This window comes from Podospora pseudopauciseta (genome assembly GCF_035222475.1).
Source record: "Podospora pseudopauciseta strain CBS 411.78 chromosome 7 map unlocalized CBS411.78m_7, whole genome shotgun sequence".
Taxonomy (NCBI): Eukaryota; Fungi; Ascomycota; class Sordariomycetes; order Sordariales; family Podosporaceae; genus Podospora; species Podospora pseudopauciseta.
In genome coordinates this window covers 3,010,720-3,035,798 of record NW_026946667.1, presented here as the reverse complement: position 1 = coordinate 3,035,798, position 25,079 = coordinate 3,010,720, and the positions used below count along the sequence as shown (strand labels likewise).

Here is a 25,079-nt window from a genome sequence, read left to right as displayed (position 1 = left end):
AGAGACACGAGACACGAGCTTTAAGGTGACGTCTCTTGTCTGATAGGACAGGGCTGGCCAATAACGAGAGTTGGAAAGGGATAAAGGAGAAACTCGGCGATGACGTCCAACCGCTTTAGTAGGGTTGCAGGCTGCGCCACTGTGGCCAATATTCCAGGTGGGAGCTGCCGAGCATGGGTGACCAGTGCCGCAAACATGCGACCGAGATGCAAGACATTGCAAACGTACCAAAAGCCCAGCTTTTAGCATGCCGTTTTTGAAACAAAGATCACCAAGATATTTACATCTCTATACATGCTGGGGGGTCCTGTTTGCTGTCTGCTTTTGCGTGGTGAAAAGCTCTAAAAGTCCCGTTGTCAAGATATCCGCCAAGGTACCTATGACATCCAAATGAAGACCGAGACACTGCCTGTTCTGGAAACGCCGAACCGTTGGAGCTTGGGCTGTGCTGGGAATTTGTAGAGGCAGGTCCAGTCACGATGGACAAGGACACAGGCCTAAAACCGAGATGACGCCGACTCCTCCCCGCATTCTACTGATCTCTCAGGAACGAACTAGAACCAAGACCAAGGCGGCTCTTTTGACTCTTTTTTCTCTGAAGCCGAGATTGACGCTCCTGGGCGAGCTGGTGGAACCACGTTAACGAACAACTCGAGCCTCGAGGCAAATCGGTCCCTCTCACGACCGGAGGACAGTTGCAGCAGAAAGGCAAGAGATATGTGGCATGCGGTGCTGTTTGAGCTGGGTGTTTTCGCATCTTCAAGGCAACATTTCTCTCGTCTCACACTGGCAGATGAGGTCCCCGATCGTACATCGTACCATGAGGCTAAGATCCCTCCCTCGGTGACGTTCTTGTATGTACCGCTTCGGTGTCAGTAGAGAGACCGGGCGAGGTCATCAGTTGTCACGCACCATGTATCGTAGAGATGCAAGGAAGAAAGGCCGTGTTGAGCTTGACTTGTTACACAACCATTAACATTTGGGTATCTGAACTTGTAGGACACAAGGTCCAAGACATTCTCACTTCTAATTACTTGGCTTCCTGCACAACGGTTTCGCGTGATCCCCTCACGCCCAACAACAGCTCCTCCGGTATCCGCTGCACCGAGTAAACGGCCCTCCTCCGGCTGATGGCCTGGCCAATATCTCGGCTGCTGCGCTGGACAATTTCTCCGCCTGACCTGATCCTTTCCATAGATATCCTGGCATCTGTCTTGAGCCCTACCGGCAGCTGCTCTGTGAACTGCACCGTTGTGGGCATTCCCTTGCCGGCGTCCAAAAGCGCCCGACGGGCCCTCTTTGCGTACCTGGTGGCCTCGGCCAGCATGCTCTGCAGATAGATAGCGTCGTGAATGCCTTGCAAGGCGGAGTCGATTTCGTGATTGAACCGCCCAAAGTAGTCAGCCGCATCTTCGTGGCTGGCCGAGTTGGCGAGCACACCGTCAAACGCCATCCAACCGCCCAGGCCGACCGCGTCTATGCATCTGGTCATAAGATCCGCGATGAGCTGCAGGCTTCCGTCTGGGGGCGCCTCGATTTCCTCCCGATAATCCGACGTCCAGCCATCTTTGATGAGTTCGGCCCGCAACACATTAAGTAGCCCGATGATCTGCTCGGGCTTGAACAGACGCCGAAGGCTCTGGACAGTGCTCACTGCTGGGCAAGCAGCCAACTTGCTAAATGCCACACCGAGTCCTCGGAAACGGTGCCCACTCAGATGCACCTCGGTGATCTGGAGTTCCTCTTCAGCCTTGTCGAGTTCCATCTTGATGGCGTCATTATCCTCATCAGCACTCTTTTCGGCGACGCCCTTCAGACGTTTCTGTTCCGAACTGGACGGGGTTTCATCCACGTCCAGGCTGTGGAGAAGCAACTTGACAGCGGAAACAAGCTCTGTGGGGCCAAGCTGAGTTCCTGACAAGTACTCAAGGAGTAACGCCATCGTGGGGTCGACTTGAGCAAGAAGGGGAGGCAGCTCCGCTCCAATAATATCGTCGACATTGTCCAACTCGCACGTCTCATCCTTGAAGGCTGATTTGACATTGGAGGTGGACAAGTGGCCAGCATCTACCAGATAGTTAAGAACACTGCTCGCCGCAAGTGGGCAAGACAATCTAGGTTCCTCCGAGTCGGCAGCCGGCTGATTCCACGCAAACACTTTGCTGATGGCGTAAAATATCCAGCGCCTGTCGACATGCGCATATTCGGCTCTGGAAGAGGGCCAGATCCATTCTGGTAGCTGAGGACTGGCGACGATGCCATTTGTAGCAGCAGAGCCAGCTTCCTGAGCTTCGATCGGCTTGGTTTGAACTTTGAAAATACTGGCGAGGAACTCTTCCCAGGCACGCAAATCTTCGGCGGCAAGAAGCTCCTCCGCGTTGGCCACGCCATTTCTCCATTCAGCAGACATGGTTTCAGATAGCACGCCGGGCAGGGCTTGTTCAAGAACTGCCGAAGAGTGGTGCTCCGCACGAGCTCGTTTTGTTTCGGATTGTTCACGAGGTAATCCGCGGCGAATCGCATCCGTCAATAGTCCCTCTGCACGACGCTTCGTGTTGCGGTTCTTGGGCGCCTCAACCTGTACGGCAATGAGGCTTGATCCGTGCAAGCCAACCGCAATTTCCCGGGCGCCAAAGTAGGAAATGAGTTGACAATCACCTTCGGAGTTGGCAGGGGTGGCAGCTTGGAGAGAGCGAAAGATGGGGTTGTAGATGGAAAAGGACTCGGGCGTAGCGGCGAGGACAGACGTCTTGGAGATTCGAAGAAACGAGCTCATGCCGGAGATCTGTAGCTTAGTCTCAAGGCGCGGACTGCCGGAGCTGAAGGTGTAACTGGAGAGTAGCCCGTTGGCCAAGGTCTGCAGTGTGCCGGATCTCGCATCGAGCTGATATTCGGTCGAAGCCGGGAAACTTGGGAGCCGAGTGACAAAGATCGACTGCGCCTGTCTCCCCGACGGAAGAGCAAGAACGTGCAGATTTTGCTGGGTGACGTTCTCGGGCGTTTTGGACGACGTGATGATGAGGAGGATATCCGGATTGAACCCATCGCGGCTCACATTTTCCTTGAAAACGCCAAACAGCTCGTTCTTACCACCAAACAGGCCATCGACAACATCAGCCGCGGTGGTGGCCTGGACAAAGTCAACCTGAAGATGCGATCCCGAACCAGAGGCAAGCCCTTGAACAAGCACGGTAGGCGCAGTTGACCACTTCTCGTCAAGCGTTTCCCCATCAAGGCCAATGATGGTGCCGTCGGAAGCCACGGCAATTATTTCGTGGTTTGGGAGCTCATCGCCCGGTACCGAGTGTGGAGAAGTATGAGCTGCGCCGGCGCAAAGATGGACGATGGGTGTCTTGGTTCGAGGCGTATGCGACAAGCTTGACACTGCTGTGGCCTGGGACGTAGAAATTTCCTCCTTGAACAGTGTGATCTGCTTCTCCTTGGACGTGGTAGCTGAAACATATGTGTATCGAGAAGCGCTCTTCCCGGAAGACGGTCTCCATCTGAGCGAGTAGGGGGGGCATGTGAAGACTGATTCTGTCGAGACATCGTGAGATATGACCTGCTGGGAGGAGAGAACCTGGACTTGAAGTCAGCATACATGTAGTCTAGAGGTGTTGCCAAAGGTGCCTGACATCGTAGATAGTGACAGCGACGCCGTCAATGGCTACGGCAAGCTCTGACCGTTTCTTGCGCTTGAGTCCTTGCTTCTGTCCAAAAACCTCGCCTGCAACATGGCGACCGGTGCCCTGGGAGTCGGCGAAGGGGGCGGCAAGGGTGGTCAACACATAGGGAGTGTGTATCTGTAGTTTGGACACCATTCTGTAGAGAGGGGTTGGCTGCGTCGCCTCGAGTTGGTCGCAGAGAGTCGCTCAATTCGAAGCCATCACCAGTCAAATGCGAAGCTCTGCCAAACAAGAAAAAAAGGCAATGCTCCACTGTGAAAGAAAGGTGGGTCCAGAAACTTTTTAGCGGGGCTCTCGAAGTCCCGGTAAATACTTGATCCAGCTCCGGACCGGAATTCCTGTCTCGCCCAGCCAAAATAGACCCACTTATGATGTAAGTGGACCCTTCAGCTCTGGCCTAGCCAGGCCTGTGCTAGCGCCAAACGCGCTGGAGAGAGACGCCAGAACGCGTTCTCCAGGCACTGCTTATAGTGGAAGTTGAGTTGGACGCGACTTCAGGTCTCAACTCTCAAGCAGGATCTCGTCTTGGTAACTTTCTCCCAGCATCAATTTTACTGCTTTTACCTATCACCGATTCCACCTCGACTTCCTGCTCTTTCCCGTCCCGTCTTGGTTGAAAATCATCAATTACTTACCTCTCGAAGAGTATTCACATGCATCATTTTCTTGTCTTCACAGCATGATACCCCCAGACTACTCTTCTCTGCTGTCTCTCTTCCCTTTGCTCTGAGCGACGACGCTGTGGTATTTTGCCCTCCCGTTCGAAGCTTGAAAATTGTCTATGGGTCTTGACTGACCGTGAAAAATTCAAGGGTTCATACCATGGCCGAGACTGCATCTCCAGTAGTCATGGTTGCAACTCCGGCTCACCGACCCCTACACCCTTTCTTCACACCAAACCGAATGACCCCGCATGCCCTCGAAAGTGAGGCTGCCGAATCCTCCCCTATATCGACTCCGATCACCGCGGAGGACAACAGTAAAACAGAAGATGATACGGCGGTGAATCATGCCCTCGAAAGTGGCGGCAAAAAGAGACGCAATGTGAACAGCAGTGACGCACTGGAAGCCGAGGAGCCGCAGAAACAAAAGGCAAACAAACGGGCGAGGGTCTCTGGGGCTAGTATCATTGCCAGTCTCTTCACCAAAGTCAAGCAAAGCGAACCATGTCCAACAGATACGCCAGAGCTTGTGGGTAAGCATGAGGGTTCGTCTGCAACGCAACCAAGCAGTAACGACACCTCCAGCACTGCCGCTTCAACAGAACCCTCAGCGCCAGGAAAAACTGCACCGAAGCCCAAAAAACTCTTGCTTCTTGATCCCAAGACTGGAACAATCGGCCCTCCCCCAGTACCCAAGGCGACACCAACTGTGCAGGGAACTGTTGCGGCGGGTGAAAAACAGGCCCCCAAGAAACGTGGCAGGAAGCCAAAGGCAATGGTAGTGTGCATCAAATATGGAACAGACATGGAAACTCGGACTCGAATTGGCACGCGCATCAATTCTATACTGTCAGCCACACCTGCACAGCCGGCAGTTGAATCTGAATCCCCGCAGGCATCTGGCACAAAGAAGACATACCCCACGGCTCCAAAGACAGCAGCTCCAACATCATCCAAATCGACACATCCATTCTTTCTCGGCAAGGCCAAAAAGCAGGAGGCGGTGCCCGAAGATGTCAAGCCCAGTGAACCGACCTCGCCCCGGCCTACCAAGACCAAGTCAAAAATATTCGGCTCAACGCCTTTCTCCCCTAAGAAGCCACGGACCGCGCAGGTGCACAAAGCCCCCCTACCTCAGTTCGGCGTCAAGAACCTGGGCCTCAAATTCCCGGGGGCCAAGCAGCCAGCATGGCCGTGGCAGGGGATGGTGCATATTCGAGGCGACGAGGACGAGCCTGAGGCGATCGGAAGACCAGAGACCCAGGTGGCAGAGGACAATCTGTGTTTATTGGCAGCTCGGAAGTCAAAGGGCCTTTCTGTCAAGGTGCCCCTTGCTGAGTCAGTGTTGGCCCTCACAGCCATGACCTTGAACATAGAATCCCTTGTCAAAGACATTCGCAATATCAATACGGATGTAGTCGTCCCTCCTCCTCCGGAGCTGCGACTTCCTCAGAAACATTTTGAGAGTGGAAGTAAGCTTCAGGCACGTATCCTTCCGGAGCTCAAAACTTTCCAGACATCTGCACCAGGCAAGAACGGGACTCAGCGTACACTCTTTACTAAAGACACGGGTGGAAAAGCTCAGCCACCAGCTCAGCTCTCCCTTCTTTTTGCGTCAATCTCTTCCTCTCTTTCTGCATTCGACCAGTCCCAGTGTGAGACGGTCAATTGGGTCCAAAAGTACGCCCCCACATGCGCTGCCGAGGTTCTCCAGCCTGGCCAAGAGGCTTTTCTCCTGAAGGAATGGCTGCAAGCACTGGTGGTTCAGTCGGTTGACACAGGGTCAAAAGATGACAAAGTCAGTCCACGGTCCAAGGCGAAGCATGGGAAGAAGAAGCGACGCAGAAGGCTCGACGGGTTCATCGTTTCTAGTGACAACGAGGACTATGGGCTGGATGACTTCTCTGGCGACGAAGCAGACTGGACCGCTAGTGGCGCCAGGGGCATCTTGAGAAAGACGGTCATCCGGTCTCTGAGTTTGAGCAAGGGCGAAAAGATGGCCAATGCACTTATCATCAGCGGTCCCCCGGGCTGTGGCAAAACGACCATGGTTCATGCAGTTGCAAATGAGCTGAACTTTGAAATCTTTGAGATCAATTCCAGCACGAGACGAGCTGGAAAGGACGTACTCGCCAAGATTGGTGACATGACCAGAAATCATCATGTCCGGCAGCATGAGTCCAGTACCCCGGGAGACAACAATGACGCCAAGGGTGAGGACGAAACTGCAGCCGATATAAAGTCGGGCAAGCAGTCTACCATGGCTTCATTCTTCAAACCAAATCCGGTGGTGGCTGCAAAACCAAAATCATCAACAGTCGCGTCAGGCGAGACAGCAGCACCAACAGATGTCAAGAAGGGTTCTTCTAGAAGCCAAAGGCAGTCCTTGATTCTGCTGGAGGAGGTTGATGTTCTTTATGATGAGGACAAGCAGTTTTGGTCAACAGTGGTTGACCTTATCACACAATCCCGACGCCCCTTCATCATTACGTGCAATGATGAGACTCTGGTTCCTTTACACACCTTGAGGATGCATGGCATCTTCCGGCTCAGCCCACCCCCGAGAGATCTTGCCATTGATCGTCTCATTCTTATTGCAGCAAATGAGGGTCATGCGCTTGCCCGCCAGGCTGTCGAGACACTCTACGACTCACGAGATTGCGACATCCGTGCGGCCACAATGGACCTCCAATACTGGTGTCAGATGGGAGTTGGTGACCGCAGAGGAGGGTTTGACTGGTTTTATCCTCGCTGGCCAAAAGGGGTGGACCTTGACGAGAACCAGGAGGTAGTTCGGGTCGTCAGTGAGGGCACCTACCAGCCAGGCATGAACCTGTTGGCGAGGGACAGCATTGTCAGTGACAAGACAACACCCCTGCAGGCAGAGGAGGAACTTGTTGAGCAAGCTTGGGAGAGTTGGGGCGTTGATCTCGGGAACTGGGAGGACACGCTTCGTCTTGGTACTTGGGCGGAAAAGATCAATCCTGTCAGCGCAACCCCCGCTGGGCGGCTTGGTGCTCTTGAGGCCTTTGGTGAGATGACAGAGGCCTTGAGCGTGGCTGACATCTGCTCACTGGGGTCATTCGCCACGCACAAAGAGGTAAGCGGCACCAATTTTTGCAGTCTTCCCTTTTTTGCTAACCGCTTGTACAGGAGACAATGGATGCCACACTGCCCGGGCTCTCCGAAAAGGCCCAGGGCGACTTTGTCCAGGGGCTTTCTCATCTTGATTCGCCCTGTACCACTCACTATGACTCCCTCGTAACTTCCTTGCCATTGACGATCAAGTCTCTTGGCAAGGCCTCTCTCAAAAAAAGGATAGAGGCGCTACAGGATCAGTCGGCCGACGAGTTTTGCCCTCTAACCGAATCACAAGCGGTTCAGTGTCTTCAAACGAGCTTCACGTCTCCCACACCAGGATCGATGGCTATCACGCGCATGGACTTTGCGTTTGCCTTTGACAATATCGCAACCCCAGAGTCGTCCTCCGCCATCCCGGCATCCTATCTCGACCCATCTGTGTTTGACAGAACGCTGAAACTCATCGTCCTCGACGTGGCCCCATATGTCCGTGGCATTGTGGCCTATGAGCAATCCCTCCAGAAGCAGAGACTGAAGATGAGCAGTCTTCTTAGCGAAGGCGGGAAAGGAACTCAAGGCACGAAGCGGATGCGGACGACAAGAGCTGCTTTGTCTGCAATGGAGGGTGGATCGAGGAGCAACAAACGGGGTGAGAGGTGGTTTAAAGCCGAGTTGAACCCTTATTTGGTAGCCAGGACAGGCGGGAGGGGGTGGAACCCCGGGCTGGATCTTGACGAGCTTCCAATTCCGCCAAGTCCGCTGAAGAGGAGTCCGATGAAGAGCTCTGCCGGGGAAGGGACGTCTCCCGAAGCATCTCCAGTCAAGCCGAAGAAGGCCGTGGGGAAACGGGGTAGAAAGCCCAAAGTCCAGAAAATTGTTGTAGATGAGGAGGACACGGCAGGTGAAGTATGAGCAGCTCCAAGAGTGTTCTAGAACATGCTCATGCAGTTCTCAGCAACACGTAATATTATTTTTTTGAAACACGGATTTAAGGGATTTGGTATATGCGGACGCTTCTGATTGTCGCCGACATGGATGGGACACATCTAGGTAGCAAGCATTCGCATCTTATATGGCACAGACAAACATCATATCGCAAACGGATCAACAGAGGAGGGGGGGGCATAAGCAAGTAGATGGCGTAAAATGGACACGAAAGGCAAATGATCAATGACTACCTGATTAGCTAGATATTAGACTGTTGAGACGTGAGAAGCAGGCAGCAATCAGTAACATCACCGATAATCCCAGTCAAATGCCCTGTTCCTCCCAGCCTCCAGGTCAACAGACGCCCTTCTGCTTCCTGCTGATGGCGCATCCCGGTACACATACACAACCGCTTCTCTCGGAGCCCTCGGGGCTACAACCTCTTCATCATAGTATGGCCTCCTCTGCAACTCCCTACCCCTCATGCTTTCTGGCCTGGCAAGCAAGGGCGGTCCAGCTCGGGGCTCTTCAATCAGGTATCTCGGCCTGCTCAACTCCCTCCCAGAAACATAACTTCGCGGAGGTGGCGGGGGGTCGTGACTATCTTTATTTCGGCTGGCCGCTGGACCGATGGCCGGTGTCATGTAATATTCCTCGTTCGCAACAGAGGAGGCGCGACGGGGAGGAAGGGATCGGTCCCGAGAGGGCGCAACGTCAGAGTAGAATTGGTCTCTCCCACTTTGGCTCTTACTCCGCAGGACCGAGGGAGCGACGGCGTATTCGGAGAGACCTCTGGTATACTCTCTGTCGTCGTCGTTGTAGTAACCCCTCGGATCGATTCTTCCCCGGGGGGCGGCACCTCTCAGGCTTCCTCTTCTACTTCCGGGGTTGCTGTACACCTCCCCCTCCTCTTGTTCTTCATACACTTCCCTCCTGTGGGATACCGGAGGTGGCCCTTTATAGCCATACCCACCCCTTCTCGCCTCCCTGCCGTCGTGCGCCGGTGGTCGGGGACTGTAACTCTTAACTTCCCTCTCGTTCACCTTGCCCCTCTTGGCGGCCGTTGCGGCCTGCAATTTCTCCCTGGCCCTTCTCTCGTATTTGGACAGCTCCCAGTCTTCCTTGTCGCCGTAGACGTAACCTTTAGGCCAGTATTTGTGTGCGAGGAAGGAGGCCGCGGCTATGGAGCCTAGGAAGACGTAGGGGATCTTGTGGCCTCCTTCTTCGTGGTTGTCGGAGGAGTGGCTGTGTTTGGACTTGGAAGAAGAAGAGGAGGAGAGTGAGGATTTGGTTGACTTGGAACGGGAGCGCGAGGAGTGTGAGGAGGGGTAGGGTGGGTAGGAATCTGGGTCCGGGAGGGCTAGGGGCGGTGATGGCGGAGGTGATGGAGAAGGGATGGCAGGTGGGGGGGTCGGGGGAGGTGTGTAATAGACTGGCATCGTTGACCTTGCGAGTTATCAAGAGGCGTGACTCGGGGAGTCGTCGGAGGGCGTGTCGGAGGGTGTGTCGGCGTGGTGATTGATGTCGGTAAAGAACCGATGCACATAGCCAAAGAGAAGACAAAGACGAGAAAGAACAAAATCTAAAAGACGAAAAGTAAAAAAGAGAAAACAGCAGGAGCAGAGGTTTAAGTTTGTCTCTGCACCCTTCCAACCAAGGCCGCCCGGATTGGCGGGCGGGCAGAACAGGTCAAACCAGGCTGCGGTGAATGAGGCTTGAGTGTTGCTGAGAGCTGAGGTGTAGCAGGGTGAGAGGTGTTGGATGGCCCTCCGCGCCGCTCGCCTTCTACACCGACATGAAACTCAGTGCTGGAGGATGGTCGGACAAATGGGCAACTGCTCCAAATAGAACCGGCCAGGCTGCCCAACGAAGAATTTTGTGGCGATTTTCTATCGTTTCTCGGGAGTGGGCTTGAGCGAAGATTTATACGACACTGTTGTGAGGCTCCCCTCACACAACGGATGGCCGGATGAGACCTCTCTATATCGAGCAAGAGCCAAGACGTAATGCACGCAGGCTTGCAAGAAGGCATCTCGGGCGACGCCCACACGGCATCGTGCTGATCCGGGTGTGCCCGGCACCGAGACCACCACCACGAGAGGTGCTCTGCCGATCATGGCTTGTTTGGTGGGGTTTTGGCGATGACAAGACCAGACAAGCTTTCTGAATTGAACAACTGGCTGGTTGGTGACGATGAGTGTGCTGCAGGTGTAACCCGACCCAAGAGAGCACAAGTGCAACAGGAAACGTGTTTTGGATCGCCCTTCTTCGATTTGTTCTTTTTGTTGTTCCACGGGTCTTGGCCAGGCGTGTGTTCAGGCCGTGGCACTGTCGGCCTGGTGGTGGCCATCCAGAAGCACTGCTGGTAGGTAGGTGTAGGTACTCTCTTCCTCGCAGCTCGAGCAGGACCCGAGAGTGCAATGAAAAGAAAAAGGGTTCCCATCACCTGGAGGCAGTGTAAGACCAGGGACACTGTGGCCAACCGTCATGGGCATGCCCAGAGGACAGTTAGCCGAGATAAAAAAAAATATTATGATAATCAAGATTCTGCTCCGTTGGAGCAGTTTCAGATATTAAACTGAAAATAACAGATACTACACTTGATCTAAGCCAGAAGGCAAGGAGAGCTGAAGAAGAAAAGAGGAAATCAAGTAAAATGCACAGGGTGGCCGACAATATATAGCTGGTGTGTCTGGTCTGTGCTCGCCTGCAAAATCGCATCCTCTCGAACATACCACCTGGAGCAACTTCGTGACAGCGGAGTGTCCCGCCTCAAACCCGGCTGGGGCTTGGTTGGAATCCGCTGTAAAACCTCCGTCTCCACATGGCTCCACCGGCCAGTAACATGGAATTCCAGGAAAGCGGCATCCATGACGCAGTTACACCACACCTCTGTCCCTGTCCCTGAATAATCGCCCAAAAAACAATGGCGCCTTTCTCTTTTCTCCGTCCGATAACTTGGGACGCATCCCCGATTGACCGTCCGAGACGAAGCTGGCATGGACAGTAATGAAGCACAACGACAAACCTGCGAGGAGGAGGGGGGGAAGATAATCGACGCAGAAAGCCCTTTCGACGGTCCAACACACACATATCCAAAAGCGACTTCATATACACCACCGGTACCGAAATCGAGAAACGAATATGCACCCGGTGCCAATGTCGACCACAACACTGCTGCTGTGCCAGACGACCATGGGCCACAAGACAAAAAGCCAAGCTTGGTGGGCAGGCTGGCGAACAGGTTAGGACTCGATGCCGGTACCTTGATCATCATGTTCAAGGGGTCACTACCTCCAACAATCGCCATTGCCATGTACCAAGCCGCCCCCATAACCGCCTATTTCACCACTCTCGGCTACCTCGTCCCCATCGTCAGCGTTCTCGCCCTGGCCATTCTCCCGAGGGGAAAGTTTCTCATGAACATGATCCTGAACCTCTTTTCCGTCTGCCTCGGGGCCGCCATCTCCATGCTGGCACTCTGGTCGGCTGTCAAGGCCCGGGAAAACACCAGATCTTCTGCTCCACGTCCAGCGTCAGGAACAGGGGGTGGGCAGGCTTTGACCATGGTACCATATAACTCTAGCCAGTCGGCTGTCTGCGCCGTCTGGCTGTTCTTTGGCATTTGGCTGGGGAATGTAGTGAGGGCCAAGCTGCCGGCCTTCAACTTGCCCGTCATCATCTTCAGCATCTTTGTCAATGTCGCGGCCACCTACGGACCTTTCATGACAACAACTACCGGGGCACAGAAGTTTGTCAGGGAGTTGTTGACGGCCATGCTCGTGGCACTAGCATTGGCTTTTGCCGTCAATCTCTTCGTTTTCCCCATGAGTAGTCGGTTGGTGGTGTTCAAAGAGTTTGAGGGCGCGATTGGGTTGTTGAGGAGGACAGTAAAATTACAGAGAGAGTATCTGGTGTCACTGGAGAAAGAGGACATGTTTGCTGTCGCAAGCCAGGCAACGGGTTCAAGAGAAGAGAATGGGAGGAGATTGACCAAGGAAGAGAGGGCTGCAAAACAGCTGAAAGAGACTGGTGATAAGATGAGGCAGCTGGCGGGGAAGCTGCATGCTGATATACCGTTTGCCAAGAGAGATTTTGCCTGGGGAAAACTGAACGGGGATGATATTGGGCAGTTGTTTTCGTTGTTTCGGAATGTGTACATTCCGGTGTAAGTACCTCTACGCTTTAATTTCTCTCACGCCTCTCAGAAGCTGACCGGAACGGACAGGCTTGGGATGATGACCATCATCGACATCTTTAAGAGAGTGTCGGAACACCGTGGGTGGAACCGTCTTCGCAATGAAGACGAGCTGTCTGATGACGAGATTGCCGCCAAAGAAAAAGAAAAAAGGGTTTGGAACGAGGTCATGAAACAAATGCATGAGCCGTTCGAGATTTTGTCTGGAGCTATCGATCAAGGTCTGGAACATGCTGGGCTCTGCTTAGGATTGTTACCACGGCCAAAACTGGCACGAGATGTTGAGGCCCAAGGCGAACAGGTTCGACCCGGCGACCCCAGACTTGCCAAAGTCATGGATGAAAAGGTTGCCGCTTTCTACTCCAAAAAAGGAGAACTGCTAAGAACTTGGGTCAGAGAGCGCGGCTTTCGCCTTGAGGACAATGAAGACGGGTATGGAGAAGAACACTTGACGGAGCAGCGAGAGCGAGATCAGTCCCAGCTCTACATTGTTCTTTATATGGAGAATTTGATGCACGCTTCAGGCGAGGCCGTTCAAGCACTTGTCGCGTTTGCTGACAAGAAGGTGGCCGATGGGACTATGTCTAGAAATAGGATCATCATACCGTCGAATAAACGGCTAAAGAAATTACTCCTCTCGGTATTCAACAACGAAGACTCGTCAGGGGAAGAGTCGCCAGATCTCACAGAGACCAGAAACACCATCGTATACTTTGGAGATGGCTACAACCGAAAGAAGGATCCGGAGCACCTGCCACCAGAAACAGCTTGGCAGCACTTTGGCAATGGGCTACGCAAGATTTCTGCTTTTTTGGGATCCGAAGAGTCCATGTTTGGGTTTCGAGTAGCTTGTGCTACCATGACGGTTGGGATTGTGGCTTTTCTCGAAGAAACCCAGCGCTTTTTTATGGAACAAAGACTGGTTTGGGCCATGATCATAATCGCCCTTGGCATGACAATGAGTAAGCTATCCCTTCGACCAGCCATGTCGGGTTTGAACTGACTAACATCAACAGCATCGGGCCAGTCCTTTTTTGGCTTCCTTTGCCGAGTTGGAGGCACAGTCATAGCTATGGTGTTGTCCCTGATCATATGGTATATCGTTGATGAACAGCCCGCCGGCGCCATTGTGATCATGTGGTTCTTCGTCTTCATCAGCTACTACTTCTTCCTCAAATACCCTCGTTTCATTCCGGCCATCATGATCACCATCGTCACCCAAGTACTCATTATCGGGTATGAGCTTCAGACTATCCGACTTGGAAAGGAGATTGCCGAACGAACAGGGCAGCCCTGGTATCCAACATACTTGCTCGCTCCGTATCGTCTAGCTTGCGTGGCAGGTGGCAGTCTCGTTGCCTTTTTCTGGACGATATTTCCATCCCCATTGACAGATCGCACCTGGCTCCGAAGAGATCTGTCAGCAACTCTCTACCTGGTAGCCAACTACTTCGGTGTTATCAGCAGCACGCTTCGGTCCAATCTGGACGACACGGCTGGAGATGTTGATATTCCCGGGACGCCAGCACATCAGCTTCACAAGATTAGCCGTAAAATCTTTGGCAAGGTCATGATGCTGGTCCCCTCCATGATGCAGCATTCCGAGTGGCAGCGATGGGAGCCTACGATAGGGGGGAAGTTTCCCCGCGAAGCCTACGACGACATCATTGCGGGAAGCACAAGAATCATGGCTTACCTCACCCTTATAAGCTACACGCTCATGCACCCTACGCGTGTTTATCACGCCACCTCGAAAGAACACAACGGGGAGGATGGCGATGAAACCCATATCCGCAGCCGCGAATGGCTCAACGCTCTCGCCAAGGTTCTGCGCACTCTGAGACCAACACATCACTCAATTCTGTCCACATTGACGCTACTGTCGAACTCTCTATTGTCAGGCCAGAGGCTACCCCCTTTCTTGCCCTTGCCAAGGCCGTACGAGATGACGAGACGGCTGATGACGCTGTCGTCATCCAAGTCTTACCCCAAACATGCCAACGACGACGAGGACAATGGCTCCGAGGAAGGACCGGGCGAAGAAGATGATGAAGACAATGAGTCGGATGGCGCCCCCGTTAGACTAGTCGACTCCCGAACAGGGAGAGATGACCGCGACGAGGACAGGTTGCTGCGGAAGCGCACCACTCGTTCGAGCCACAAACTTGATCACATCCCTGAGCACCACGATGGCGGCCGTCCAAGGAAGAGAAGGCCGGTTGAGGTGAATCTACTGGATCCGAGAAACATGGAACAGCCGGGATACGCAGAGTTTGCCGTGCTGCAGGTATGCACCACACTGGTATGTGACGACCTGGAGGGGCTGGTCAAGGCGGTGAGTGGGTTGGTTGGTGTGGTCGACTTCAGTTTTCGGTACGAGGGGAGCGAGTCAACCTTGGGTGCCAACTCGGGGAATGAGACTGCAAGTGAAGGGTTGAGACGAAGAAAAGGATAGAAGGAGGTTTAGATGTATTGTGAGAATAAAATTGTATATATTCCCTTCATTATACCAAAGTCCGATCAATGCTGGCTGTGTAACATGCTTATCTGCGGGGTAATTTCTCAACATGGACAAGTCAGCTTACCCTGACAAATGGGTGTTGTGGTTCCAATAACAATTATATTATCCCGCTCGCTCAGCATGCAATGCTCGCTCGACTGGCTAACTGCTTCTAGCCCCTTCTTGTAGCTGTTTTTTTTCGAGTCTCTATCGTCTATTTCTCTACCCGCTCTAATTTTGTTTGTTTTGTATATTTCTCGTCTTCGTCATCGTCAATGGGATGAACTCCTTCCGTCGCTGTGTTGCCGTTGGGGTATATACAAGCCAGCCTCCCATCATGAATCCCTAATCATTCTCATTCCCTGGGGACTTGGCCCCTTTCCAAGGAAGAGCAGAAATAATGATATCAAGCGCGAAAAGAGATGCTCTTTACTTGCTCTCGGCCCACTTAAGAGTGCCCGGCACGGTGGGATCGGCCTCGACGTACTTGCAGGTGGTGAAGGTCTTCCAGAGCGAGCCGAGGAACGAGCCCTTCTCCTGGTGGTAAAGGTCGCCGACCACGGGCTTGATGGCCTCGGTGGCCTCCTCGGCCTTGTAGAAGGGGATGCGGCTGGACAAGAGATTGTTAGCCAGGAGTGCCGGAGACAGCAGGGTTGACAAAGGAGCAAACTTACGGGAATAGATGGTGAACGACGTGGGTGTCGATGATGCCGTGGAAGAGGTGACGGCCGACGAAGCCAAAGTCGCGGTCGACGGTGGCGAGGGCGCCCTTGACGAATGTCCAGTTCTCGGCGTCGAAGTGGGGAACGTCGGGGTGGGTGTGATGGAGGTAGGTGATGGCGACCAACCAGTGGTGGACCCAGAAGTAGGCCTGGCCGTACATCAGGAACACCATCTTCCAGCCGACCATGGTTGAGGCGAGGTAGAGGCAGTAGCCGACAATGGCGAGACCGACGTCGGTGATGAAGATGTAGACGGCCTCGCTGGGGCGGAAGACGGCGCTGGTGGGCTCAAAGTGGCTGACGCGGAGCCAGCCGCCCTCGCGCTGCTTGCTGGCGGGACCGGCGGTGGCGTTGAACAAGAGGTACATCTGCCAGCCGGCGAGCTGGTGGAAAATGAGCTTGACGAGCTGGACAAGGGGGACGTCCTCGAAGAGCTCGCGGTCGAGGTAGAGGTCGGCAAGGCGGCGCTTCTGGCGGTCCTCCTTGGTGGCGGGGACGAAGGCCATGTCCTTCTCCATGTGGCCGGTGAAGCGGTGATGGCGGTGGTGAGAGAACTTCCAGGAGAAGTAGGGCACCATGAGAGCCGAGTGGAGGACCCAGCCAACGACGTCGTTGAAGTTTTGGTGCTTGGAGAAGGCGCCGTGGCCGGCCTCGTGAGCCAAGATCCAGACGCCCGTCAGGACGAGGCCCTGGAGGTAGCCATAGAGGGCCCAGGCAAGACCGCGGACGATGCTGTCGTTGATCTGGGGGATGTAGGTGAAGGCAGCCCAGCCAAGGGCGCCGGCCATGATGAGGTCGCGGAAGACATAAGCCATCGAGTGGAGGATAGTTGGCTCGAAGCAGTGGGCGGGGATGGCATCGCGGATGGTCTGAATGTCGGGATACTCGACCACCTTGGTCTTGAGCACGCCATTGGCACCGCCGTTGGCCTTGCGACTCCTGGTCTCGGTGGTGGTGATAGCGGTCGCCATCTTGGGCTGATTGTATGGATCTGGGGGGAGGGAGCCAAATCCACGGAGACGGAGAGGCGATGGGGGAGATGAGAAAGGAAAGAGAAGGGGAGGGAAGGGGGGAAAGCGGGCGAGAAAAAGAGGGAGAGGAGGAGGAATTAAACTTCTTCCACCGCCCGCTCGAGCGAAACCGCAACAGGGGACCACCAGGGGACCACCAGCCAGCGACTGTCCGTTTTTTCTCCCATTTTTTTTTTTTACTCTCGTTCGAAACTGACAGGGACCCTGCATCTGGCTGCGTGTCTGTCAACGGGTGCCATCCATGTCTCCCCTGCCCCTCTGGCCGGCGAGCCCCACGTGTGTCCTCTTTTGTCTGGTCCCCAGCTCAGGCCCAGGCCAACAGAAAACGAATCTAACCTCAAAAGAACGGGTCCCCTTGGCTGGAGCTGGTGCGGGCGATATGCGTGTGCTACGGTGCCAGGACGCGATTAAGATTGCAAACCAAACCCATTTTGCCGTTGCAATTGACGCCGCTGATTGGACCCATCTCGATAAGGGCCCAGTATAAAAAAAATAGAGTTTAAGAGCAAAAAGGCGGTCACTGGGCATTGACTGACACGCGGGTTGCTGGCAAGTGACGAGGCATCCCGGCGGCACACATGCAACATGCAACACAAAAGAACGCGGGTGGCAGACGTTGGTGTTTCACAGCAGACAGTCCCTTTTGGAGACAAAGCAAAATGCCATGTTCTCTGGCATCCAGAATGCCAGATCCAACTTCCCCCGGAGACCCTGGATCTTCAAACCATCTGGCCTCCATGTGGATCTGCACCATGAACATCGAAATCCCAATTGGCAGTTTCAACCAGGTTGGGCTGCTGCAATCGCTTCACTCCGACTGGCTCGACGAAGAGGGGTTTCCCGATTTCCCCAACACCAGCTCACATGTCCACCCCACACTTGCCAACAAAAAAAATTAAGAAAGGGGGGCGCCGAGGCGGAATCCCAGCAGATGGCAAACCCAACGCCAACAAGGAGCCACGCTTTTTGAGAACTTGTCTACAACGGTACAGCAAGACCGTTGTTGTACACATCATCCCTTCTCCCGACTCGAGTCTCTTCTCCAACCGACCACCAATCGGCTTCACCTGTCTGCGAGTGATGGGTACTAACCGTCTGAACTGTTCACATTAAAAGTGAACCCCTACCAACCGTTTTCCGCTATGCAAGAAGGGTCTCAGATTCGCCAAGATAATATTCAGGCACACATTTATTGCTCTCTGATTTTGTCTCTCTCCTCTCTGCTTTTACTATTTTACTGTACCCGACACAAATCCCTTATTTCGAGGGAAAACCACTAGGACCATTTCTTCCTGGGCCTGCTCGGCTTCCTTCTTGGCCAGCCACAGTCAAACCAGCGAGTGTCCTTGTTTGAATAATATAAGCTCCCAGAGTTGAACCGATTTCCCCCTCCAAAACCTTTCCCTAAACCTTTTCCCAAGCGCCTCCATCCCGTCAAATTCGTAAGTAATGTTGTTTCATCTTCATAACGCGTCGTCGTGTCCAGACAATATGATTGTGAATCTTTGCCCCTTGGATCTCCATACAGCATCATATGTGTTGGGGGAAATAAAGTAAACGAGATACGCCCCCGCCTCCCCCCCCTTCCTCCCCATACCATGCCTTGAAAGAAAACCCGCGTTGTCCTGACAAAAAGGCCGAGTCGTGCATGGCTTTTGGGACTGTGCTCGTGTGGGAGTGTAAGGAGAGAGCTAGTTCCGCAAAAGTGAAGCCTGCCAACCACCACACCTCGGCCATCAGGCACCGTATACCGCAAAAGATCATGCCATCCCCCTCATCTCCCTTCCGGATCCATCCGCCCAGTAAGACTGTTGAAGTCGAGGATGCCATGATGGAGCGGCAAAGTGTAAGTGTACAGACAACATGAATGAAGATAAGAAAGCCGACAGAACATAAAAGGGTATCAATGTCGTACAGAAATGGTGGTCGTAACATAACGCAAACGTGGGGCTACAGCACCCGAGCCCTGCATTCAATCTCCTGCCAGTCGGCAAGGCTGCAACCAAAAGTTCATTCGTGGACCATGACCGATTTCTCTGCGCGCACTCGCATATGACCAGCATGAGTTTCCAGGCAGGCGGTGATCAGGCGAGTCACTACAGGCCGTTTAGTTAGCAGAGGTTCACGGTTGGCAACGAAAGGAACGGTTCTGTACACACCTGGCCATACAGCGGCTTTGTCGAACATGTAGGCAGTGACTCTGAGCAGATTCGCGGCGTAACCGGGACTGTCGCCGAGATGAGGCTTGCCATCCATGCCCGTCACCGCAGCATCGCCACCAGCCATGTCCTGATTCATCTTCGTCTCGGCGCCACGAATGATGCTGTCGATTTTGCCCAGCAGTTTCAGATCCTCCTCTTCAAGAAGCATGATGGCAGGTACCTGTGTGAGATCAACACTGTCTCGGCCCAGAATCCCAAGATAACGCCCAACCCGGTCCTGCAACGTTGCCACCCATTCTGCCAAGACCTGGGCGCAGTCAAACACACAGAGAGTCGATTGCAGCGGCAATTCGCGACTGGTCAGATTGGCAAAAGTCACGCCGAGCTTGTCCGAAACCGAGAGGGACTCGGCGGCGAAGAAGGCTGCTTTCCGCAGATGCTTTTCCCTGCGCGTTGTGGATCGTGTGCCCGAAGGCTGCTGCTGCTGCTGCTGCTGGGATTGTGTCACGGCAGCTGGGTTGATTGTCCCAGACTGCGAGAACTTGGACGCGGCAAAGTCAGGAGAGGAGGTTTGCGTTAGTGGGGAGTCGACAAAGTGTGGGCTTACTCCAGATGCATCTGACTGCTCCGTGGCGGCCGAATCGGTGTTGGACGCCGGAGAATGCTCAGCATGCTGTATGATTTCCGACCCTCTTGCCAGCTCCTCGGCCATGCCGTCCCAGTCCCGCTGCCAGAACTTCTCCTTGGACCGTGACAGGTTTACAAAGAGGCGCACATAGGCTAGGTCAAGCATGGTGATGGCGTCGGCGGAGAGAGGGCCCAGGCCAAAAGGGTTGGGACGCTCTGGGCTGTGGTGAGGGTTACTTGCCCAGGCCGCGTGCCAGGCCCGGAGGGCTGGCTCGATGTGCCGATGCATTTTTTCCGTCTCCTCGTTGGTCCACACCTTGTTGTGGTGTCGCTGGCGCGTCTCCCAAATGTAATTGTGCAAAGCATTGATCAGGATCAGACAGCCAAAGCTGCTAGGTTTCAGGTTGCTCTTGGGTAGGTCGTTGATATTGACCGCTGTGCCAAACGGCTGGTGAACGTTCTTGAGAGCCAGATTCTTCTGCTCCTTCTCGTTTGTGCGGAGCAGCTCACCCAGTGCCTCATGAAACGTCATGCGATTACGGTTTGCCGCGGGGGCGCCGCCTTTTGACTGGAAGACACTGGCAGACTCGGCAGTAAAGAACTCCTCGTCGCAGGGCAGGTCGAGGTAGATCTCGGAATTGGTCAGAGCCGGAGTGTGATTGTATGCCGACACCAGAAGACTAGAAAGGATAAAGACAGCATAGAGAGTACGTTTTCTTTCCTCGGCCGCCTTCCAGCGCAGCCACTCGACCTGTTCGTCAGCTTCCTTCCTCGCGGTTCCGTTCCAAGCGGCATCCACATCCATCATGTCAACATCTTTGGCAGGCTCGGGTCGCGGTGCCCGCAAGAGCTCGGCTCCTTGCGCAAGACTTACTAACGCAGCGGCATGGGTGGTCGCTATCTCTCCGGACCGCTTGTCTCCGCAATTATGACCATACACGACATTCAGAAGCATTGCCTGTACCAACCACACGGGAGTCTCGACGGAAGGGTCCTGCTGATGTGAATTCTGGTCCGACAGGGGAGTTCGTCGGATAGACTCTGCCTTTCTTACGTTCGCTTTCCTCCGCTCGTCGAGGTACAACTGGATCATTTTCTTGGCCAACCCAAACAACTCCATCGACGCCTGATGCTCCAACTCAAACAGGGCACCAATTGCCGCCATGGAAAGAAGCAAGCACCCACTCCCGCCAATGCCGCTGTTTCGACCGTTAGCTGATTGCGGCGAGGTCTCGAACGAAAGCGTCGGAACGTGGACAAACGGCAGGTGGGGGTGAAAGTAGCGCAAATAGGCCCCGACATATCGCTGAAGGTCTCGCGTGCTCGGGAGGTTACTGCTGCTGTTCTGATCGGAGCTGCTGGTGTTCGTCGGCGGTTGCGCGGTCAATGGCGAGTTCGACGTCGCAAAGGAGTATCTTCGCGTGCCGAAGGCGGACGCCTGGGAGGCCGAGAGGGCACCTAGGATGGCATTTCTTGTTGAATCAGTGATTGTCGAGACGGGTAAGGTGCCATGATTACTACCATTCATCGAGGACGGCGTCTCCGGACCGGCACCCATATTAAGAGTTTGACTCAGGTTTGGACCATTCAAGCCTGAGAGAATCGATGGACTCAGCGAGCTGAGAGAGGGAGGAGGTGTCGAAAAGTAGCCATCGCCGATGGCCTTACCAGCTGGTGGCGGTTGCGGCGAGAGGGGGGCGCCACTCAAAAGGTCTGGGAATACCGAGCCGCCCATGTCGAGAGAGAAGGGGTTGCCCATCTGCGGTGGGCCCATGATAGAGGGCTGCCAAACCACAGTCGAGACGGACTGGTGGTTGGAACCGTCCACCATGACATCGCTAATGCCGCTCTGGCTGGTGGTGCTAATGGCTGAGGGTGATGAGCCGTCCACAGCATTCTCATTGGGGCCGCTGTTGAATGACATTTGGTTTTCAAAGCCGTTCAACCACTCGAACCCATCATCCAGCTGCTGGGTACCCGTCATGTCGGGAAGCCCGTGTGCGAAGGGGGATAACGGGTCCATGGACATTGGCGGCGGCGAGTCGCTGTAGTGCAGAGCATTTGGATTGATGGTCGAGCTTGTGGCAGGGCCGAAGAACAGGTTGTCATACTCGAATTCGGGATTGAATGGGAGAGGAGGCGCTGTCCGCAGGCCACCGGTGAAGTCCATGCTGATGCCGTGAGTCTCCAGCTTGGGAAGGCCATGAGGAGCCCCTCGCTGCGCTAGAGCGGCAGCCATGCCATAGGTGTCAAAGGTGTTGCTCATGGGCAGACCAACGAGGCTAGCGTGACGGCTGTGCGTAGGCTGGATTCCCCTTTGGACCTGCAGGTTCGTTGCCAGCATGTTCTGCATCGCAGCATTGTCGATGTGGCTGATAGTGTTGGCGCGCGGTCTCATGGACGCGGCATTGCTGTTGGCGGCGGCAGCAGCGGCAGCGGCAGCAGCACTCGGACCTGCGATGCTGTTTTTGCGGACACGGCTGGCACCGGGGGCGGCCCCGCTGGCGCTCTCGCGACGATTACGTGGACGGGAGGAAGGAGTCGTGGTCTGATGGAGCTTCTGCTGGTGTCGCAACAGCAGATCGCGGCGAGCAAAGCAACGCGTGCACTCGGGACACTCAAACGGCTTTTCTTTGGTATGCGAGCGCTCGTGGCGCTTGAGATGCTCCAGCCGAGCGAACGAGCGCTGGCAGGTGCCGCAAACATGAGGGCGCGGCTTGTCGGTCTTGGGCGTCGGGAAACTGGCTGCGGGAACCTTGGTGTTGACAGTGATTGTTGAGGCTTTTTTCTCGCCACCGAAGGGAGCACTTGTCAGTTTTGCAGGACTCAATCGAAACCGGATGGTCGGAACGACACCATTGGGGAAAAACATACCAACTTCATCACCGACGGGCGCAGTGCCGCCAGCGGCAGTGGTCGACGCAGAGGCAGCGGAATTGGACATGGCGGCGACACCCTCAAGCTTACTGCCAGCGTCACTCGACACAGTCATCGTCCGTGGGACCGAGAATGGGTTACAGGCTCCAGGCGACTCTGGCGACAGCGTAAAAGGCAGAGACAAGTCGGAAGCGTCGAGATTGCGTAGGTGTGGTCGAGGGAAACAAGAGGCAAGAACAGAGTAGAAGCACGTTGAAGATTGGAGGGGTGGGGGGGACAGACACGGAAGAGGCAGCGACAGCGGCGGGCGGCGGCGGGCAGCAGCGGAGCGGTGGGGAGGGACGGGAACAGGGCAGTGAAGCAGGCTATCGCATGCTATCCCGACGGGACGCAATTGATTCTTGAAGGGTCCAAATAGCTTCGTATACCCGCTGGTCTGCTGAAATCACACTCTCGAGGAACCAGACGTTTACAATTGGCATCAGCCCAAGGAATCGAGGTAGGTGAAGGCGGCAGTTGCATAAGGTGAAGACGAGGAAAGGCTGGCTTGAGCAAGACAGACAGACAGCTTCTGCCATGGATGACAGTCTCAGGTCTCCCTCTCAGGTCTGTCTGTCCAGAAACCCAGATCGTCTTGGTGCCATGCGGCGAATGATTGGGGGACTGGACAGCCGTCAACTGGGTCCCATCCAACTGTCAGGCAGTGACGGACACCAGCGGCACAGCGACACAGCGACACAGCGACACAGTGCGGAATGGAAAAGCTTACCCCTGTAGTAAGAGAGCTAAGGAATCGATGGACCAGCATGCCTCGTTAGGGCCTGGTCAAGCGATGGGTGGTGTTCCTTGGCCAAAGGCGCAACTGATCTAACAAGGAAATCTTGGAACTCCGGGGCTGGTAGAGGGATACTTATTCGATACTTTAAATCGAGCGCAAGATGAATATCCACTCCGAGTCTCTTGGTGGTTGTCTCTACTTCTTCTACCCGCTGGACCCTGCAAAATGACAGGGACCTTGCCGAGCCAAGTCAGTCCCTGCGCAGACGTTCTCGCACAGTGACTCAGAGCTTCCATTTGGAGAGCAACCTCTCACGAGTATCGTGTGTGATAGATAAGACAGATTGTCCGATGCCTTCCTTAGCAGAGTTGGTTTCAATTTCGAGCTCATCTGCACCTCGCCCATTTCTATCCAGAACCCCCTGCCAAACATAAATTCATGAGCCTGCCATGGACGTTGCGGTCCAAGGTGATTGATCACACGCGTTTCTCACCACAGCTTAGCGCAATGCAGCTCCTGTGGGCCGCCCACCTTCTGTCTGTCTGCACGGTGTCACGGCAGAGTTTCAAATAAGCCCAGTGCCCAGCTCCTAGCTCTGGAGCTTCGAGAGACCTTCAAGCCTTGTTGGTTGCGTTCAACAGACATCTCTCGGCGTGTGAAGCCAGCACAGTACAGTTGTTTTACACGGGAACAGGAGACAGTAACAAGGGGGCATTCCGTGGTTTCATAGGTGGCAAGGTAAAGTGCTCACCGCTCAAGGTTACTTTATAACTCGTACGGATACAGCCGCATGCTTCCCTCGCTCCTTCGCATCTACGCAGTACGGATACCAAGCAGGTAATTCAGCCTGGAATCTTGTAGTGTAAGCATGTCGAAGCAGGAGGCAGAAAGCAGAAAGCAGAAAGCAGAAAGCAGAAAATAAGTAGCGGTCTAGGAGCTGGGAGCTGCCGTTCGCCACATGTTGTGGACGAGCATTTCTATTAATAAAATGGCACTCCACGCACCAAGCTCCTGGCCAGGCTCAGATTTGTTTTCTGCTCCAGTCCTCCTGAGCGGACAAAACCAGCAGTCCGTACAATGCTAAAAAGTAAAACTGATGACATGAATCGTGTTCGGACAGACCAGGCCAGGCATTAAGCAGTCCCTGCCATCCAATGCCGTCCGTGGCTCTTTGCCTCCATGCATGTCCAGCCCAGTTTGGCTGGGATATCCGCGGCTTAGGTCGATCGACCCTACCGGCGATGCGACACTGCCCAACCCACGAAACAAACACACGCCAGACCACGGAGCGGTGGCTGTTTTCGGAAGCTTTACCAGCCCGATCATGGTCAGAGGTTGACAAACCGTGGGGTGCTGCCTGACCCAAGCACATACTAATAGATAATGAAAGCAGGCACGCAGGCACGCAGGCTGAAGTCTGGAGGTCTAGCACGCTCCCGACGAAATGAAACAGCCAATCAAGCATCAGTTGGGTGCATTCACTAGGGCTCCTACGGAAGAATATCGTTGGTTGGTCTTGGCCAGGAGAGCTTTGAGAGTTGAGAACCGGACAGACCTCGGCATCGCGAACTCAGCGGCCCTCGTTAGCGCACCTAAAGAGCTCTGGAACCATAGTGCCTTGCTCCAAAGATGAAGAGTACGGCGAGTACAATAGTACGTAGGTCTGAGCCAGCCATCAGCGACCAACAATGCGAGCACTGGCCAGATAGTGATAGGACACAGCTCAAGCAGAATCTACCCCGCCAAAGGACCAACGTCCCCTTGATGGAGGGGTAGGTAAGGTAAAGCTCCCGCCCACCTACCAAAGGAGCTTGGCGTGGAGGGGTAC

General features: G+C 54.4%; 6 protein-coding genes across 6 annotated transcripts; 2 read left to right on the top strand and 4 right to left on the bottom strand.

Annotated features, from left to right (window-relative positions):
- Positions 1 to 440: 440 nt before the first annotated feature.
- QC763_701410 (uncharacterized protein) lies at positions 441 to 3,939 on the bottom strand. The gene is made up of 4 exons (XM_062915158.1): positions 3,636 to 3,939; positions 913 to 3,580; positions 683 to 851; positions 441 to 625 (listed from the first exon to the last, which is right to left on the bottom strand). The coding sequence occupies exons 1-2, from the start codon at positions 3,819 to 3,821 to the stop codon at positions 1,031 to 1,033; spliced, it is 2,736 nt and encodes a 911-aa protein (XP_062762204.1). The 5' UTR covers positions 3,822 to 3,939; the 3' UTR covers positions 441 to 625; positions 683 to 851; positions 913 to 1,030.
- Positions 3,940 to 4,120: 181 nt separating this feature from the next.
- On the top strand, positions 4,121 to 10,030 carry QC763_701420 (uncharacterized protein). Its single transcript, XM_062915159.1, has 3 exons — positions 4,121 to 7,448; positions 7,502 to 9,075; positions 9,143 to 10,030. Exons 1-2 carry the CDS (start codon positions 4,509 to 4,511, stop codon positions 8,339 to 8,341), a joined length of 3,780 nt encoding a protein of 1,259 aa, XP_062762202.1. The 5' UTR covers positions 4,121 to 4,508; the 3' UTR covers positions 8,342 to 9,075; positions 9,143 to 10,030.
- On the bottom strand, positions 8,665 to 9,795 carry QC763_701430 (uncharacterized protein; the record flags this gene model as incomplete). The annotated part of the gene is made up of 1 exon (XM_062915160.1): positions 8,665 to 9,795. The coding sequence occupies one exon, from the start codon at positions 9,793 to 9,795 to the stop codon at positions 8,665 to 8,667; it is 1,131 nt and encodes a 376-aa protein (XP_062762203.1).
- Positions 10,031 to 11,096: 1,066 nt separating the features above from the next.
- QC763_701440 (uncharacterized protein) lies at positions 11,097 to 15,089 on the top strand. Its single transcript, XM_062915161.1, has 3 exons — positions 11,097 to 12,524; positions 12,585 to 13,516; positions 13,571 to 15,089. The coding sequence occupies exons 1-3, from the start codon at positions 11,356 to 11,358 to the stop codon at positions 15,007 to 15,009; spliced, it is 3,540 nt and encodes a 1,179-aa protein (XP_062762201.1). The 5' UTR covers positions 11,097 to 11,355; the 3' UTR covers positions 15,010 to 15,089.
- Positions 13,120 to 17,412, bottom strand: QC763_701450 (uncharacterized protein). The gene is made up of 3 exons (XM_062915162.1): positions 15,729 to 17,412; positions 14,251 to 15,664; positions 13,120 to 13,955 (listed from the first exon to the last, which is right to left on the bottom strand). Exons 1-2 carry the CDS (start codon positions 17,015 to 17,017, stop codon positions 15,484 to 15,486), a joined length of 1,470 nt encoding a protein of 489 aa, XP_062762200.1. The 5' UTR covers positions 17,018 to 17,412; the 3' UTR covers positions 13,120 to 13,955; positions 14,251 to 15,483.
- Positions 17,413 to 17,899: 487 nt separating this feature from the next.
- QC763_701460 (uncharacterized protein) lies at positions 17,900 to 23,095 on the bottom strand. The gene is made up of 3 exons (XM_062915163.1): positions 22,471 to 23,095; positions 18,967 to 22,377; positions 17,900 to 18,903 (listed from the first exon to the last, which is right to left on the bottom strand). Exons 1-3 carry the CDS (start codon positions 22,586 to 22,588, stop codon positions 18,818 to 18,820), a joined length of 3,615 nt encoding a protein of 1,204 aa, XP_062762199.1. The 5' UTR covers positions 22,589 to 23,095; the 3' UTR covers positions 17,900 to 18,817.
- Between the last annotated feature and the right edge of the window lie 1,984 nt (positions 23,096 to 25,079).